At 35.9% G+C, this 19517-nt stretch overlaps 3 protein-coding genes across 3 annotated transcripts; 2 read left to right on the top strand and 1 right to left on the bottom strand.

The window, feature by feature from the left end:
• Positions 1-417: 417 nt before the first annotated feature.
• On the top strand, positions 418-1975 carry LOC110769866 (inorganic pyrophosphatase 2). The gene is made up of 4 exons (XM_021973900.2): positions 418-671; positions 832-953; positions 1058-1259; positions 1413-1975. Exons 1-4 carry the CDS (start codon positions 534-536, stop codon positions 1767-1769), a joined length of 819 nt encoding a protein of 272 aa, XP_021829592.1. The 5' UTR covers positions 418-533; the 3' UTR covers positions 1770-1975.
• A 3976-nt stretch (positions 1976-5951) lies between these two features.
• On the top strand, positions 5952-7909 carry LOC110769868 (inorganic pyrophosphatase 2-like). Its single transcript, XM_021973901.2, has 4 exons — positions 5952-6262; positions 6561-6682; positions 6817-7018; positions 7338-7909. The coding sequence occupies exons 1-4, from the start codon at positions 6125-6127 to the stop codon at positions 7692-7694; spliced, it is 819 nt and encodes a 272-aa protein (XP_021829593.1). The 5' UTR covers positions 5952-6124; the 3' UTR covers positions 7695-7909.
• A 2360-nt stretch (positions 7910-10269) lies between these two features.
• LOC110769871 (ABC transporter C family member 8-like) lies at positions 10270-16098 on the bottom strand. Its single transcript, XM_021973911.2, has 12 exons — positions 15863-16098; positions 14102-15558; positions 13697-14017; positions 13516-13602; positions 12788-13396; positions 12547-12711; positions 12160-12454; positions 11850-12064; positions 11428-11733; positions 11197-11260; positions 10797-11036; positions 10270-10657 (listed from the first exon to the last, which is right to left on the bottom strand). The coding sequence occupies exons 1-12, from the start codon at positions 15885-15887 to the stop codon at positions 10557-10559; spliced, it is 3885 nt and encodes a 1294-aa protein (XP_021829603.2). The 5' UTR covers positions 15888-16098; the 3' UTR covers positions 10270-10556.
• Positions 16099-19517: the final 3419 nt, after the last annotated feature.

The following is a 19517-nucleotide window of genomic DNA, read 5'->3' as shown; positions in this document are numbered from 1 at the left end:
AACCAAAAGGAGCCCTAATTGAAGAGGTGGATTGTGACGCACCCAAAGCTGTAGCAGTTGGCAGCCACAAAAATAGGGAAAATAGGATCACCGGAATATTCCCCCTAGTAAGTGCTAGTGCGTTTCAAAGTTGGACAGCCAATCCCAGAGTGAATTGAATTCCCTGGGAATATCCTCATATTCCCGCGTTTTTATCTCATCTTATCCCCTCCCCTCCACCCTCCGATCTTCCACCCTATCAAAGTCATCAGATCCAACGGCCACAACCCCATGATGCACCTAACAACGATTAGCCATATGCTACACCATTTGTCTCTTGCTCATGTAATATTCCATTTGGAATCCAAATCCCATTTTAAGTCGCCTAATTCACAAATTCACACACTTGGGTTGCTATAAATACCCCTTCTCTCCCTTTTGCACTTGCAACCAACAATTCTTCTGCTTTCTGCTTTCTGCTTTCTGCCTTTTGCTTTCGGCTTCTGCTTTCTGCTTCTGCTTCTTGGGTTTTTTTTCTCACAGAGATTTCATCAATGGCTGGAATTGTGGTGGTTTTTGACTTTGACAAGACCATTATTGAGTGTGATAGTGATAACTGGGTGGTGGATGAGTTGGGTGCAACTGATTTGTTCAATCAACTTCTTCCCACCATGCCTTGGAACTCTCTCATGGTAAGTTCTAGATTTCTTCTTATAATCAATGTTCTTGTTTAGTTTCATGTTGTGTTTTTTTCCTTATGGTTTCATAAAATGAGAAAGAAAAAAAAGAAAGAATTTTATGGTTTTCAAGAGCCTTAAAATATGTTTCCTTTTTTGGACAAAATATTTGCAGGATAGGATGATGAAGGAGCTTCATTCACAAGGAAAAACCATTGAAGACATTGCAGAGGTTCTGAAAAGGACTCCAATTCATCCTAGAGTTGTTCCAGCCATTAAAGCAGCCCATGCTTTAGGGTATGTGTCAAAACCAGCCCCTCCATATTTTTTTTTTCTCTTTCTTTTTTTGAAGAAATATAATTAATATTATGGTGGTGGGTTTCTGGTTTTGGTGGCTGCAGGTGTGATTTGAGGATTGTTAGTGACGCAAATCTGTTTTTCATTGAGACAATCTTGAAGCATCTTGGGCTGGAGGAGTATTTCTCAGAGATCAACACCAACCCAAGCTATGTTGATGAAGAAGGAAGGCTTAGGATTTCTCCTCACCATGATTTCACCAAATTCTCACATGGCTGCAGCCTCTGCCCTCCCAACATGTGCAAGGTATATTATTATTATAATAAACCCACAATCAAGACACCAACTTCTCTGTTGGACCCAATTCCAAAGGGCTTGGAACATTTTCTTATACTTTATAAATACTAAATAAAAAACTCTGAAGATGCTAATTTTTTTTTTTACTGTAATTAATTACAGGGTGTGGTCATTGAAAGAATCCAAACTTCTGTATGCACTGAAGGGAAGAAGAAGATAATCTATCTTGGAGATGGCAGTGGAGATTATTGTCCAAGCTTGAAGCTCAAGGAAGGAGATTTTGTAATGCCAAGGAAAAACTTCCCCCTGTTTGATCTAATCTGCAAGGACCCTTTGCTCATCAAGGCAGGCATCCATGAATGGACAGATGGGGAGGAGCTTGAGCAGATTCTGCTCAGCCTCATCAACACAATTTCCATGGAGGAAAATGCTCAGTTTATCTCAGCTGATTGCAAGTTGCAGACCGTCTCTGCTTCTGCTCATGAGGCCTTTCCCAAGGCTCTCCCTGTTCAGCAATAGTAGTCCTAATCATAATTAACATGTGTGTATGTACAAGTTTGGTTGGGTTTTACCCTAATTAATGTGATGCTGGAAAATTAATGTCATGGCCAGCAAATTCAGTTTTTGGTTTAGAAATAGGCTTTGTAAGTTTGTGATGTTGTATTGATCAAGAAAATTGGATCAATATAAATTTTCACTGGGAAAAAAAGGGTGAAATTGGAAAATGTTCGCTACATTTATGGGCTTTCCAATTCTTACATAGGCCAAATAGCAGCCACATGGTCATTTGCAGAGGCAGGCCCTTTAATCTGCCAATATAGTTTGCGTCACTTACACTCTTCTAGTTTTTATATAAAAAACATTAGATAAAGGATTTTGCGGCTTTTGTTCGCTCTAGTTTCATTTTTAATATGTTAGTTTGTTGACCTTTGGGATTGGTACATTCGATGTCTCGTTCAAGTTTTTTATTGTACTGTTGAAGTTTATTTAATAAAATTTAAAATAAAATAGAGAAAATAAAAAAATTAACAAAACAAAAGACCGGTCAAAGGTCAAAGTTAATTAACTGGGAGGCTTTGAGATCTTATGACATATATTATATATGTTTTAGCTATCATGCATGCATTTACAAAACGGGATTTGGATAATCTTATCTTTTAGTTACCAAAGGCAAGTTTTCTATCGACGTGTACAGCCCACAGGGATTGCTGTCATCATAGTCTTATAAAATACTACTCTCATGAGTCTCTTTCTACATATGTCACGAGTCACGACAACACATGAGTGTGCATGCATACATCGGTTTCCTGTACAATATTTACTTTTTTTAAATAAAAAATTGATCATATCTCATAAGTGGATTCCACATAAATAATCGGAAGATAATGAAATTAACTTTCTAATTAATGATTCAAATTTAGTGTACGGGTATTGCTATTTGGACTATATTTACTGACTATATTGTTGACCACCTCTCTAATATAGGTGGCTCTCACATACACTAGTTGGACTCACTTTTATTAGAGATGTGGTCAGTAATATGATCAGTAAATATGGTACAAATATAACATTATTGTTAATTTAAAAGAACTAACTTTCCAATGGGGTCTAGCCCATTGAAAAATGGCCTTGACTTGCAGACAAGATATCTTAGGTTCGAACCCCCATGATATCATTTTTGTGTGTGTAAGAAATCCCCTCTCCTCTAGTTTAGACTATCGCTTGTACTAAAAAAAACTTTAAAAAAACTAACTTGCTTATATATGGCCATCACAAATTTAACAACAATGTGAAATCTCATATGATAAAAATGAGTGCATATACATTGCGGGTTTAACTCAAAAGCAATTGACAACGAGTATGAAGATGTATACAATTTTATACATTGAGGTGCAAGAAAATAGTGCAGAAGAACAGGAGCTCTCCTATTCCACTAACTCATATAGAGTCAAAGCAAGGAAGGCTCAAAATGCTTCCTCTATAATTCACACTAGATTTTGAGTCTAATTATACACTTTAAAGATCCAATCTTTGATTTCCCATCCACTATGTACCTCACTGTAGCCATGCTTTTCAATTGTCATGTACTGTTTTTCCACTGCAAATGATTGAATTAATTATATATGCCTTTATTTTATTTTTTTCAATGCAGACAAAAATTATTTAGGAAAAGTTATGAGTAAGCAGTGACATGGCCAAAATATAATAATCGCATGAATCACAACGAAATGGTTTTGAAATTGACACGAATGTTAAATCACAAGAACTGTAGCCTTTGCATGCATCAATATTGCACTAGGGGCATGAATTTAGGCATTGTCAGAATGTCAATGATATATTTTGTTTGCATACATGAAGATGATTTTTATTTTTACCTTTTTAAAAAGAGAGAGGTGATTGATAATTGAAAAGTGCAATAGTAAACACGAGGAAAGCATGGAGAAATAATAAAAAATACATGACCTCTGCACGGTAATAATGTTCAAATGTTCGAACGTCCGAACATGCATATAAAAGAATTTTCTATATATATATAATACGCCAAATTGAAACCACACCGACCATGAACCAACATTTTTATTCTTGTAACCGTATAGCTTTTCTAGGTCTTGATTGAGTTTAGTTGTTTTCCTTGAGATTTATTTCCCTACCAAAATAAACAATTAAAAAATAATGTAAAAAAAAAAAATTCGAATTTGCATGCGCATCAAATGCGTGACTACATATTGTCAATCAACCACTCACCACCTTCCTATTATTTTGGATGCTTTTTCCTTTGGTCGGTATTATATATCCACTAGACTTTAGGCACCAAGCAACAAGAAAATGGCCTTCTTTTCTCCGGAAATTCTCGTTAATATATATATATATATATAAATTGGCATCTGTGCATACAAAGATTTTAAGTAACTAATGTGATAAAAGTGTAGAGGATAAGAAATTGAATAAGAAAATGTTAAATTTAGAGAGACGTGTCAGTGGTCCATTATTAACAACACCGATATTGTCTTCAACTTAACTATTTACAAAGCCTAGTAAGTGTGGGGTTTTATCACAAAAGGTCTCTCGATGTTATTAGTATTAGAATCAGTCAATATATTTTGTATTTTATTTAGTCAAGTTTCCGATGTGATACTCATATTCTTCCACATAAAATAGTTGGCAACTAGCAGAGGATCATTAGCTTGGGAATCCTATAAGGGAAACATCACCTACACAACATTTAAGAAGCCAATTTGCCAATTGGTCATATTGGGGGAATCTTTTATATCTACTTTCCTATGTTTAATAAGCAAGATTTGGAAATCGTATAATGTTCAACGCAACTGAAAAATTATCGACCTATATACTTTATTTGGATGCTCCGGAGAGATAATTTAACGTTACTTTGGTTAAAAATAATAATTTTTCATTAATGCGTGAGATTTTGAATTTTTAATGAGTTTGTTATAACAATGGAGAATAAGACTAAGGGTTCGTTTGTGAGTGATAATAAGATAGACCAATAATAACTTTTATGGAGAATCACTTCTTAAAGTGATTATATAAAGAAGTATGTAAAAGGTTGAAGATGATGATGACTGAGAAATAGATTATCAAATTTGGAACTTGGTCGAAATGGAATGGAAGGCTGTTTTCTTGGGCAAGGAAATGTAATGAACACATGTAAAATGTGTGAAGTTAAAAAGTGACATAATGTTACTATATTACCCCTAAGTGGTTAAGTTTGTGTAGGACATCATTCACATATCCTATATACAATTGAGAAATAAAAAATTTGATTGATTTAATGTATAGTGCTCATTTTGATAAATTATTCATTTATAGCACTAGTGAAATTCTATACTATTTAATTTTTATAAACAAATATTGAAAAAAAAAACCAATAAGAACAGTTGACCCTATTGAATTAATTTTGATTATTAAATTACTTTGATGCCCTATTGAGTGTTTTGAGTTTTTTTAATGAGGTTTTCGAGTTGGGCTTGTTTTAAGAATCGATGACAGTTTTGTAATTTATAGGACGTTCGAAGCCTCTTTATTATGTTGTAAATGAACTTTGATTGTGTTTCTAAAGTCCATTTTATGTAGGTCTTTTTATGTGTATAATTTAGGCATCATTCATCTATTTATAATTATTTTTTTATTTTTTATAAATACAAGTGATAGTCTAAACTATAAGGGGTGGGGATTTCTCACACACATTATCAAAGTGCAATGGAGGTTCAAACTTGTGACTTGTTATGCAAGTGAATGCTTTTTTTAAAGAAAAATATTTAATTGAATTAAGTTTTTCTTTTGGAGGGGTATAAAAAAACCTTGTACAAATAAATGAGGTTGATTTAGGTCCATAAAATAGACCCAAAACCAAACAGAGCCCTAATGTTAGAGGTGGTGGAGTGTGACGCACCCAAAAAAGCTTTAGCACTTAGCAGCCACCAAATTAGGGAAAATAGGAATATTCCCCTAGTTACTGCCAAGTGCGTTTTATAGCTGGTTCAATTCCCTTGGAATATTCCTCATATTCCCGCGTTTTATCTCATTATATCCCCTCCCCTCTCCACCCTCCGATCTTCCACCGATGCAAAAGTCATCGGATCCAACGGCTAAAATCCCACAACGCACCTAACAAATATTAGCTTGCAATCCAAATCCTATAATAAATCATTATTATTCTATATTGTTCATGCAATATTCGCTTGCAATCCAAATCCTAATAAAAATCACCAAATTCACACACTTGGGTTGCTATAAATATACCCCCTTGCCTTCTCTCTACTTTCCACTTGCAAATAAACCAAGAACTCTTGTGCTTCTTCTGCTTGTGTTTTTTGGGTACCATTTTTTTTTCTTCCTCACAGAGAATTTCATCAATGGCTGGAATTGTGGTGGTTTTTGACTTTGACAAGACCATTATCGAGTGTGATAGTGATAATTGGGTGGTGGATGAGTTGGGTGCAACAGATTTGTTCAATCAACTTCTGCCCACCATGCCTTGGAACTCTCTCATGGTATGTTTTAGATTTCTTTTTATAATTAATATGCTCCTGTTTAGTTTCATGTTGTTTTTTTTAGTACAAGAATTGGGGGAGGGTTTACTCGAATATTCATTGGGCGTTTGGGGGTTTCGAACCTCTGCTCACATGAGTAGAGGTGGAAGAGCTCAACCTACCGAGCTAAATCCCATTGGCGTTGTTTTTCTTATGTATAATATATGGTTTCATTTCATGTGAACCAAAAAAGAAAGAATATATTCTATGGTTTCAAGAGACTTAAAATATGTTTCTTTTTGGACAAAATATTTTGTAGGATAGGATGATGAAGGAGCTTCATTCACAAGGAAAAACCATTGAAGACATTGTAGAGGTTCTGAAACGAACTCCAATTCATCCTAGAGTCGTCCCAGCAATTAAAGCAGCCCATGCTTTAGGGTATGTGTCAAAACCCTCCATCAATATATATTTTCTTCTTTCTTTAAAAAAAAAAAAATCTTTTATCCCGTGTCTTATTTCTCGGAAGAAATATAATTAATTTTGTGGTGGGTTTTTGGTTTTGGTGGCTGCAGTTGTGATTTGAAGATTGTTAGCGATGCAAATCTGTTTTTTATTGAGACAATCTTGAAGCATCTTGGGCTGGAGGAGTTTTTCTCAGAGATCAACACCAACCCTAGCTATGTGGATGAACAAGGAAGGCTTAGGATTTCTCCTCACCATGATTTCATCAAATGCTCTCATGGCTGCAGTCTCTGCCCTCCCAACATGTGCAAGGTATATTATTTCTTTTTTCTTTATAAATAAACTCACAATTTTGAGAATATTATATATAAATATATACGCATGTTTTTGTTTTTGTTTTTTTCCTTCAAAAGTTGGAATCAAGACATCAACTTCTCTGTTGGACCCAATTCCAAAAGGATTAGGACATTTTGTAGATACCCTTGAATTGTTGTGACCCCCAATCTTGAATGTCCTAATCAAGGATTTGACATGAGCTCAGTATTTTCCATACTTAATGAGTATTGAACAATAAACTCTTCATTAAAAATTAATTATGATTTTAATTATATGCTACATTAAATAATTACAGGGTGTGGTCATTGAAGAAAGAATCCAGACTTCTCTCTCCAGTGAAGGGAAGAAGAAGTTAATCTATCTTGGAGATGGCAGTGGAGATTATTGCCCAAGCTTGAAGCTCAAGGAAGGAGATTTTGTAATGCCAAGGAAGAACTTCCCACTGTTTGACCTAATCTGCAAGGACCCATTGCTCATCAAAGCTGACATCCACGAGTGGACTGATGGGGAGGAGCTTGAGCATATTCTGCTCAACCTCATCAACACAATTGCCATGGAAGAAAATGCTCAGTTTATCTCAGCAGCTGATTGCAAGTTGCAGACCATGTCTGCTCATGAGGCCTTGCCTCAGGCTCTCCCTGTCCGGCAATAGTAATAATAATTAACTAGTGTGTGTGTTCAAGTGTGGTTGGTTTGACCTAATTAATGTAATATGCTGGCAAATTAATGTCATGGCCAGCAAATTCAGAAGAAACCCTTTTTACCCTTCTGCTTGGTTTGGTTTCTTGTTTTAGAAACAAGGTTTGTAAAAGTTTGTGATTTTGTATTGATCAAGAAAAGGAAAATACTTTCCTTCTTACCATGTAAGTACAAGCTCCTATACATTCCTGTCAATAAATATGCATAAGTTTTTCTTTTCGTGTTTTTGATGAATTATTTTTGCATATGTGTCAAATTGTGATTTGCAGAAAGAAAGAGTATCTCCTTACAGTGAAGGAGGCAAGCAATATCCTCAATAAAATTGAATCAATATACATTTGAAAATCTTTGCTGCATTTATGTGCTTTCCAATTCTTACACAGGCCGAGTAGCAGCCTCATGGTCATTTACAGAAACAGGCCCTTTTGTTTAATCTTTCATATCAGTCCATATTTTTGTTTGTTTTGCTAATAATAAGCATTAAATAAAGGATCGTGCAGCTTTAAAATAAAAAAGAGAATAAAAACAACAAAACAAAAGACCATTCAAAGTTCAAACTTAATTATACATTATACATGTTTTAGCTCTGATGCATATACAAAACAGGATTTGGATCCTCTTTTCTTTTAGTCAAGGAAGGCAACTTTCCTAATAAGCTGAAATCCACGAGGACAAGGATTGTTTGTTGCTATCATAGATATTATGGAAGAGTACCAAAAAAAAAAGATGCGGCTCCTCTCGTATCATACATTCATTTCATGTAAGTTATCCTCTTACATATGTTGTGGTGCAAGAAATAATGCAGATAGAACAAATGGATCTCCCATTCCACTAACTTGAAGAAAATATAGAGTCAAAGAAAAGCTCAAAATGCTTTCCTCTCATTAGATTTTCTTTTTAGTGTAATTATTTCCTTTAAAGATCCAATCTTGGATTCCCTATCCACTATGTACCCTGTCTAGCTATATATGCTTTCCATTGTCATGTACTGTTCTTTCCCTGCAAATGATTTTATTTGTTTTCTTTAAGAGAAAGATGACAACTCAAAAGTGCTTCTCCTAAAAGCAATGGGTAGTCGGTACGTCAAAATATGCATCATATCTTATCTTGAATATGACAAGTTAGTCCAAGTATTAGCTGTGTTTCTCAAATCATCAGTGGGAATATTATTATTTTCAATACAAGCAATAGTTTAAATTAGAAGGGAGGAGATTTCTCACACACACACGCATGAATATGAAAAGTAGTTAAGTTTTTTAATATTAATTTGATTTGAGAAATAAACTGGTCATTTATGTGTGTTTTGTTTATTTTAGTATTAGATTATGATATTTTCTGGAAATAAATTGATTTCTTGTCAAATATTTAGCAGGTTGTAGTGATAGTCTTATTATTTATTTTGCAAATAATATGCCAAATTGTTACTCTTTCTTTTCTCAAATAAGTTTTTTTATAAAAAAAAATCAAAGAGAAACGTCATTAGATAAACTTCAACGGTACAATAAAAAACATCAACAAGACATATATTAAGTAACAATCTCAAGAGGACAACAAACTAACATACTAAAAGCAAAACTAAAGTAGACAAAAGACGCACTAAAACTTCTAGCGCACATCACCACAATTAACCATAAGTCCAAACAAAGTTCACAAACCCAACATAACCGAAAGCCTAAAACAACCCATGAGCCTAAACGAACCCCATCACCACCACCGCTTGAAGAAGTGCCTTCGTGGCCGCACCCACCACTGTATCTGTAACAGATCTGGGGAAAATATGATTTACAACGATCTACCTGCACATAAAAGCAAGCAAATAAACGAAAATAGCAACCATGCCAAAGAACAATTAGGTGATTTGCAGCAACCTTCGTCAAAGACGATGTAGAATCAAATTTAGAGAACATGAGTGACGTTAGCAGGTTTTGGGAGAAGGATTTGATTGAGAACATAGACTAAAAGAGGTAATGAGGAATTTCAATCTAAGTATGGTTAAGAAGAAATCACCACAAGGGGCTTTTTATTCAAAACACTCTAGTGGACTTATTCACTAACCTAAAAGGAAAAGACGAGAAGAGAGGAGGGGAGGAGGGGCAGTGACGCTTCTTCCTCCCTTTCTATGGAGTTTTCCTTTAGGACTCATAGAGGGAGAGAGAGGCTAGGGTTTTTTCTCTACCAAGCCCTGGCAGGCCCGCAAGCAAGAACAACCCAAGCTGGTGCCTAAGGGTACTCCTGGTTCCGCCCCATGCCTCAAGATTGTCTTCTATGTGAATTGAACCCGGTGCACTGAAGGGGAGAGGGAGAGTTTGACCCACTTTTCCACTGTGGTGCCACCCATGTTGACTGGCAGTTTAGTCTATAGATATATATTGAGCTCGATGTCCTGAATTTATTTTATCCTTTATTTTATACCTTTTGTTTATATAAATGAGTGTTTGCTCTGATTTATCTATCACTAGAGTTCTCTCTTAATTTGTGACCAAAAAAAAAAAAAAAAGAGTTCTCTCAAAAATTGAGCTCATGGCACTTCTTACTCGATGAGGCTTAGATGAATATATAGGCATTACGTCTTAGAAAATGATGTTTCAGTCAAGATTGGACGGCCCAGATTTTCTCTAAGATTTTACATGGTATATAAATAAATAAAAAGATTTCTAACAGCAATTTCCAATCAGACAGTTTCTTAACTAATCTAGAAGGTACTAATAAAGATTTAAACCCTTCAGATTTTTATTACCAAAATCCAAGCATTAGGATGGTTTCAGTCGAGATTAATGCTTCTTATTGTACTGTCAAACTTGTTGACAGTTTGGCATCAGTTTCTCTTGCAGCTTGACCAATATTCAGCTACAAGCTTGGAGAAGTAGGAGTTTGTATCCAAGAGCTTTGAAGGCACTTCATACTCCATCAGCTTCCCTATAATTTATACACAAACAAATTAAACCACCCTGCATATTAGCAATAGGGTTCATATAAAAATATCACAAGGTCACAGGCCCTGCAGTTTTGATTGAAATTCTGTGATATAGAGATAACTGGAACAATAAAAGCTTACCATAGGAGAGGACCATGACCATGTCACTGTCTATAACGGTTGGAACTCTGTGAGCCACAGTTATCACTGTGGATTCTGCAAATTCCTCCCTGATGATTCTCTGCAGAACGGCGTCTGTCGAAGAATCAATGGACGCTGTAGCCTCGTCTAGAACTAGAATTCTGTTCCTCTTGAGAAGGACTCTGCCAAGGCAAAAGAGCTGGCGTTGTCCGGCGCTCCAATTTTCCCCTTCATCACTTACTGTTGAAATCGTTGTAGTTATAACTTTTACAACAGTATGATTATAATATGATCTCTTCACTTCTCAGAATCATTATTAGACTTAATGGAAACTTGGAGCTTAAGTAAGGTGTTAAGAACACTTTTTCTCATTTGTTTGTTGGAAACATCATAAACTCACCAGATGAGTCTAGCAGACTAGGTAGCTTGCTGACTGTTGCCTTGAGCTGACACTTTTCTAGAGCCTGCAATGAAAAACTCATTAACTTCATCCATAATCTACTAGTAGGAAAACAGAGATAAATTTAAGTAATGCCTAAACTGGGTTGCGTTAGTAAAACTTGCTGACAAACAATGTAAGAATTATGCAGGAAAAGCCTTTTCATCAGAACTGGAGTTGGTTCTTGCTCACCCTCCATATTTCGTCATCGGAGTAAAGGCCTAGTGGATCCAAGTTGGTTCGGATGCTTCCCCTGAAAAGAGTTGGTTCTTGAGGGATGATGCTGAGCTTCATTCTCAAGTCTTTTAGACCCGTAGAGGAGATGTCAAGTCCATCTATAATGATTTTACCACTGGCCGGCTCTACTAAGCGAAACAAAGCACTTATGAGTGTAGTTTTTCCGCTTCCTGTCCTTCCCACAACTCCTACTCTCGTGCCTTCTTTGAATGTGCACGTAATTCCCTTGAGAACTAGCGGAGCATTTGGACGATATTTGATCTTTAACCAACCAAAAGAAGCAAGTAATGGTTAGAATTCTAACCTGATCAAATATCGTAAAGGAACAGTTTTTTATTGGGTAAGGAAGTTCAAGTGTATGATTTTGAATATATTACCTCCAGAGAATACAGCTCTATCCTACCCTTCGGAGGCCATGAAGATGCTGGCCTCTTGTCCTCCACAATTGCAGGAGGCTCTGGTACAATTTGCATGAATTGTTTTATCCTCTCAACCGAGATAATGTAGTTGGATAAGCTGCAATACCATCGAGTCGCAAAAATTTGTGTTGCTGTTAGTGATAAAGAATAAGAAAGAGAAAGCCCCACAAGCTCTGCACAACATCCAGGAAATTAGGTTAGGGTTAAACAACTTTAGACAACCTCAAACTCCTTAGTTTGAAACAAGGATTTCCGTCTAATAGATTACCTGGTGCAACATAACCCTTAGGAAGTAAAACAATGAAAAAAGCAGCTGTGAAAAGGGTCAGATTCTGAAGTGTTTCAGTCCTTAAAATTAACCATTCCATCGTTGCATTAGAATGAAAGAACAATCTGGCATCTGTGTCAACTAGCTCTAAGTAATTGTGGAAGAACCTGTCCGCCATCTTAAAAGCTCTTATAGTGACAACTCCAAGTGATGTCTCTGATGCATAGTTCATAACAGGAGCTTTGGTTGTTCCATTGATCCTTATTAGTTCCCTTGCAGAGGCTAGATAATAGTCCTAGAAACAATACACAGAATTCAGTTCCATCATTCGATTGGTGAAGAAAGAGAGAGTTAGAACAAAATCAACAAACTGATATCCTGATCCACCTGAACATATTTTGTAGCAACCATGGCAAGAATGCCTACAATGACAACTTCCCATGTGACAGAAGCCATAATTCCAATCGTTATCAGCAGTTCAGTGCAAGAAGCCAAAAGAAAGATAATGGAGAAAGGTATGTCAAAATCCAAAATACTTAAGTCTGATGAAGCCTGCACAAGTGGAAATATTGAATGAAGATAAGATTAAATTCTAAAATAAGTAATTGAAATATACAAGTACACTTACTCGTATTAAAATCCTCCCTACAGGGGTTGAGTCAAAGAACAGCATGGGAGCCTTGAAGATAGCATCAGTGAAACCAGAATAAAAGGCTCTAGAAGCTTTCAATCCCATATGGGCAGCAAAAAATGACCTAAGATATACAAAGATGGCACTAAGTGCTGAAATTGCAGCATAAACACCAATGAGTACGCCACTGGTCAGTTTAGGAATTTGAATGCCTAGAGCTAGCCAATAAGTTGCAGCAGCCTGAAGACTACTAAAAAAAGACTGTGCTATTATGCCTAACCATAGAAGAAGTGTTCCTCTGGAAACAAATATATAATCCCAAAAGGGCTTTCCAATCTCTTTCTCTTCTTCTTCTGTTAGTTGCACCCCAGCTATACCCTTCACAGAAATATCCCCTTCACTGTTATTTGCAGTAAGGTAAGCCCCATGAGGTTCCTTGCACCGAACCATATCTCCCTTTTCAGATTCTCCTTGGCTTTGATAATTGGAAGGACCCAATGTTGTCACTGCATCTTTATGAGCATTCACAAGCTGCTCAAATGCTGTTCCAACTGTCAAAAGACTCTCGTAGCTTCCAGATTGAGTAACTTTTCCACTCTCCATTACCTGTAAAATAAATTATAAGATAGTTGTTCCTTGTTAGTCTGACCAAATAAGGTTTCATGAACAACACAGTTTGAATGTTTGTTGCAAATAAATTGAACTGTGAGGTAATAACAATATACCAGAATTTTATCAACTTCTGAGATAAATTCAACTTGGTGAGTCACCAGAATTACAGTTTTCTTTGCTAGGGCGGCCATGACGCAATCCTGCATAAGCCATTCAAATTGAGTGAAATCTTTCTACAATGAGACTAAATGTAGTTTTCATGCTTCTTAAAATTACTAAATGTTCCATTCTTACATGAAATAGAATTGCAGCAGTATGTGCATCCACTGCACTAAAGGGGTCATCAAGAAGATAGATATCAGCATCACTATAGACAGCGCGAGCCAGCTGAATCCTCTGCTTCTGTCCTCCACTCATGTTAAGCCCCCTTTGGCCTATTTCAGTAAGATCACCATGGTCAAAACTATCAATGTCCTTATCCAGAGCACAAGCTTTTATGGCCTTTTCATATTTGCTCTCGTCCATTGGCCTCCCATAGAGTATGTTATCACGAAGCGTCCCACTTTGTATCCAAGAAGTCTGAGAAACATAAGCCAGGGTTCCAAATACATCAACCTGCAGTTTGCAAGCATAAATAAAGTCAGTATAAAAAACTTGCTGCATCAAGTATATTAAATTTTCCATCTGTTTTAAACTCACAGTTCCTGAAATTTTGGGCATCTCTCCAAGTATAGCACATAAAAGTGACGATTTTCCAGCTCCAACTGGTCCACAAACTGCAACTTTCTGCTCCCTTTGCACTTCTAAATTCACATCTCTCAGAGTTGGAACTACTGATTCAGGATACCAGCTGAAAATGCCTCTTTCTATCCTTAAGATCTCATCTGAATTCTGTGATGACAACTGCCTTACTTCATTATCTTTCAGCTCGTCGTCAAGCAAAAAAACATTGAGACGATCAAATGAGACCTTGACTTGGATCATTACTGAAAGAGCCTCTGGTATCAGTCTGACAGGATCTCCAATGCTCCTCAGTGCAGCTAGAACCGTGAATATGGTACTTGCATTTAAAGGGGCACTTTTGAAAAGGATACATCCCAGAAAGATAACCGAAGAAATGACGGTGGGTGACATCCAATACATTAGAGTGCCATAAGCCTTTTTAAATTGCGAGTCAGACAACCATTTGAATTCAAGTTCGCGGAGGGAATCCACATAGTTTTTGAATTTCTCTTCCCAGGATTGTAACTTAATGATTTTCATACTGTTCAGGATCTCAGAAGTGGCTCTGAGTCGCTCGTCTTGAGCTATCATGAACTGGGATTGACACTTTTGAAGTGCCTTTGCAAATGGCACATTCAGGAGACCACAAATAAAGAGAGGAATCATACCAGGAAGAGCACCAAGACCCACCACCCAAAAAAGAACACCAATGGCAAGGAATACTTGCAATGCATTGCTCCATGTTGTATGTAACCACCATGGGAACTCTCCAATTCGGTAGGCATCGACTGCTATATAATTCACAATCTCCCCAGCTGAGTGCCTTCTCCTTCCCAAACTAGAAAGCTTCAGCTGCTTTTGATAAACTGCTACCAACAAGGCTGACCTCATCCTCATTCCACACCTCCTAGAGTCAAAAAACCAATGTCTCTGGCTCAAAGATTCAACCACCTTGGAAAGAATTAGACACCCCACTATTATGAGGCCTTCATATAGATTTTCCTCGTCACTATTTGAATAATTCACAAATGCGTAGAGTAGAAGAGGAGAAACTCCAACTGAAATGTTCCTGAGGAATGCACAAAATGCTATCCATATATTTTCTTTCATGTAAACTTTTGCTATGGTCTGCAGAACCAGGTTCCTGGTACTGCTTGAGCTCCTCTCCCTTGACAGTGAATCCCATGTATAAGCAAAATTTTGATATGCTAAAGCTGCTTCATCTTCAGAAACCAGAGAAGGGATGTCTTCAAGAGCTAATGTTTTTGAGGAACCCAATTTAAGTAAAGGGTTAATCCAAGCAAATGTCAATTTGCTAAGAAAACTAGCATGCTCAAGTTCTGTTTTCTGGCTCTTTCCAGAAGACTTTTTGTCCAATAGAGGTTCAGATCCCAATTCAAGTTCTCCACCACAAATCCATGAGAAAGTTCTCCCTGCATTTCCATTTCCAAGGAAAACGATCAGAATTATCATAAAACTGCATTGTTAAACACTGGGAGAAGTTGGAAAATACAAGTGATAGTAAGAAGTGCATGGAATGCAATTGTATATACAGCCACAGAGAAACATGATCAAACAGAAAGAAGACGAAGACGTAAAACATGCCGATTAAGCTCATTCAAACACCACAATATTGAATTTTACTTCACTATAAATCCATAAGAGCAGCAAATTTAGAAACTCTTATTTTATATAAAACATACCATGTTCATAGAGAAAATGATGTTGGGTACTTACCGAGTGAGCTCCTCAAAGAAGCCATACTTTTACCTACTTTGTGGTGAACTTAATTTGCTACTCTGCAGCAAGCACTCCAAACTACGTAGGAAATGAGCTCAAATCTCAAAATATATCTTCATAGAAAGTCTATGCTCACCAAATTAATAAACTTCCTCTATGATAATCACCAAATTAAATTAGCTTCTGGAAAATGCTTATATATGGACAGTCTATGCTCACCAATGTGCTTAGACCTTAGAGAAGCTTTTCTTTGTCTTTATATATGCTGAACGTCGCAATCTCGCTTCTTGCATGTTGAAGTTTCAAATTTTTTTTTTGTCTGTGCAATCCCACATGATTATTATACAATTAAGTCAATACTAAAAGTTCATTTCTTTATTTAGTCACATTTGATTAAACAAACCCAGGTTTTTAATTTTACTTTGAATTCTTCTTTGAGTATTTTGTTCATGTCTAAACATACGCAATGTAAGAACAGGAACAAGCTTCCACCTTTTTCTTCTGTTGCTAATCATTCATTTCACATTTGCCAAGAACAAATTTCAAAACTTTAGCAACACTAATTATTAATCCAATCACAAATCTTAGTATCAACGACAATCTCAACTACCCATTGGCAATTTGATTCGGTACAAGGGGTGGAAGGACTCACTTGGCAATTTGATTTTGTGGGCTTTCAGATTTAGCCATCGTTCTAGTAACCATGTAAGCATGAGGCTCTCCTGTCCGGAATTTGTTATACAAGGGTTGAAGATTGACTGACGAGACTTTGGAGTGGGATCCTCATGAAAGTGATTATGTGTTTTTCATTTGATCTTTTTAAGGGCTTTTCACAAATAGGTGCATTCTCACAAAAAGTATAAGTTAATTTTTTTAAGAAAGCATGTGTAGTCTTCTTCCTGTCTTCTTCCTCTAATTCAACGAGTTAGGATATATTGTGCTAGGTTTAACAAATTAGGGAAAATCTTGAGTTAAAATCAAAATCTTAGGTACATTGTACTATTAGATGTCGAGTTGTGTTTGATGGGATTAAGGTTGATCCCCATTTGGTGATGGAGCGAGCAGGGTTTGCAGCTAAGGAATTCAATAATGTCACTGCTCCCATTCCTCATGTGCATGGGGGGAGTCTGTTGCTAATGTTGCCTACGGTGCAGGTCCTTGTCTTTGATGGTTTGCCTTGCCCACCATGATATTATAAGTCAATGAATTGTCTATATGGGAAAACAACTTCTGCTTGGATTTAGCTTGATGTTTTCTTGTATAGATGGTGTCGGCTCCAGGCTCTTTTTGTACTTGATTTCCCAAGTTACTCCCTCTATGCCTATGAAGCTTGGTTTTGAATGAAGGAATATTTTGACCCAAAAAAATATTCTGGTAGTGATGCAAGTCGGTCAGGAGTGCATGGCTGCCATATTATGTGCATTTGAAATAATAGATTGAATCGATATTACAGAGGCATGTACATGAGCTATTTTAACGAAACTTAATGGAAGATAATGAAATATCTATAAATTTTGAGTACGACCGTGACCAATATTAATTTGAGTTAAAAGCTGATTTTCTGTGATCTGGTTGGAGAAATCAATATTATGGTTGGGGTTGTTGTACCGACATGAAAGAGCATCTCATCTCTTATTATGTAATACTATTTTTTCAAAAAAAACAAAAAAAAACCGGGTAAAGCCGCACGGCTATACTATTTACTTAAAAAAATGGGTTATTCGCAGCAATGGTCCCTCAACTATACCCGTATTTACAGTTTGGTCTCTCAATTCAATTATTAATTGCAGAGGTCACTCAATTGGGTGTTGTGTTGCACCGTTAGTCCCTACCGTCAAGTCTCTCTAACTGTAGGGACTAACGGTGCAACACAACACCTAATTGAGTGACCTCTATAACTATTTGTTGGAGTTGAGTGACCAAAATGTAACTCCGAGTATAGTTGAGGGATCATTGCTACAAATAATCCTAATTGAAAAGTCACATTTGCCCATCAATAATCTAAGAGATGCTTGTCACGTCATCATTTTAAACAAAAAAAGTCACAGACTTAATGGAAGGACTAATGGTGCAACAAAACACCTATTTGAGTGACCTCTACAACTAATAATTGAATTGAGTGACCAAACTATAAATACGGGTATAGTTGAGGGACCATTGCTGCGAATAACCCTAAAAAAACCAACCTTGCAATTAGACGCGCACGTGTCAAAATACGTATGGCCGCGCGGCTATACTATTTTATATATTAAAAAAAATTTGTATGGCCAAGCGGCTGTACTATATATTAAAAAAGAGAAGAACCCGCCTTGCAATTAGGTGCCTATGTGTCAAAATAAGTATAGCCGAGCGGATATGCTATTTTTCAGAAGCATTAATAAAAACTAGTATAGCCGCACGGCCGTACTATTTACGAAATACTAAACGAAAAAAATACATACATGTTTTATTCGGCAAAATTTTGGCAAATTACAACTTAAAAGTTGGCCACTATACAATATTTTAATATAATTTATTTAATTTTTTTAATATATATTATTTTTATTCAATAATATGTGAGAATTATGTGTATAATTGGTGGTTCTTTTTTTTTTTTTAAATTAAAAAATAGTATAGCCGAGCGGCTATACAATTTTTTTTTTAAAAAAAGAAGAGAACCCGCCTAGCGAATAGGTGACCACGTGTCAAAATACGTATAGCCGCTCGGCGATACCATTTTTAAGAAATATTAATAAAAAAGAGTATCGCCGCCCGGCTATACAATTTTATAAATAAAAAAATAAAAAAACTGGTGTATAGCCGCACGGCCATAATATATATATTTTTTTTAAGAGAACCGCCATGCAATTAGGTGCCCACGTGACAAAATAAGTATAGCCAAACCGAGTATAGCCGATAGCCGGTCGGCTATACTATTTTAAACAAAAAATTTAAAAACCCGGGTATACGGCTGTACGATTTATGAAATAAAAAATAGATAGTGTTTTATTGGCAAAATTTTGTCAAATTACGACTTCAAAGTGGGCCACTATATAATATTTTAATATATTTTATTAAATTTTTTTGAATATGTATTATTTTTATTCAATAATTTGTGAGAATTAATTGTATAATATGTGAATTTTGTGTGTCTTATTGAAATTTTTTATAAAAAAATATGTGTATTAAACATGAAAAATACGCATGTACATGTACAATACGAGTATTGTACGCTTACTTTTTAAAAATCTTGAATTTTACCGAGTCTTTAAGACATGTACAAAACACGGATGTATTATTAAAAAATACGTACGTACGTGTATAATAGATTATTGAACATGAAAATGGTAAATTCTTTATACGGGTAATAACTCTGGAAAAGTAAAAAAATGAAAAGGGGACAATAGAGACTCGAGTATTGCAAAAATAATAATGGATAATGCTCTAAACTATTCTTATCGATAGAAGAAAATTGGAAAAAAAATTTAAAAGAAAAAAAGGATCCTAAAAATATATATATAAAGAGTATAGCCGAACGGCTATACTATTTTTTTTAATAAAAAAAATAAGGAAAAATATGTACGTGTCTATTGACTCAAGTCTTATAGTACTAACAGGCCCAATTTCTGGATCCAAATAAGTGTAAAACAAATCTTCGGCCTTTGGACAGTGT

This window comes from Prunus avium, chromosome 3 (assembly GCF_965620075.1).
Source record: "Prunus avium chromosome 3, drPruAviu1.hap1.1, whole genome shotgun sequence".
Lineage (NCBI taxonomy): Eukaryota > Viridiplantae > Streptophyta > Magnoliopsida > Rosales > Rosaceae > Prunus > Prunus avium.
Note: the sequence above shows the minus strand (reverse complement) of the source record. Positions and strands in the feature narration are given on the sequence as shown.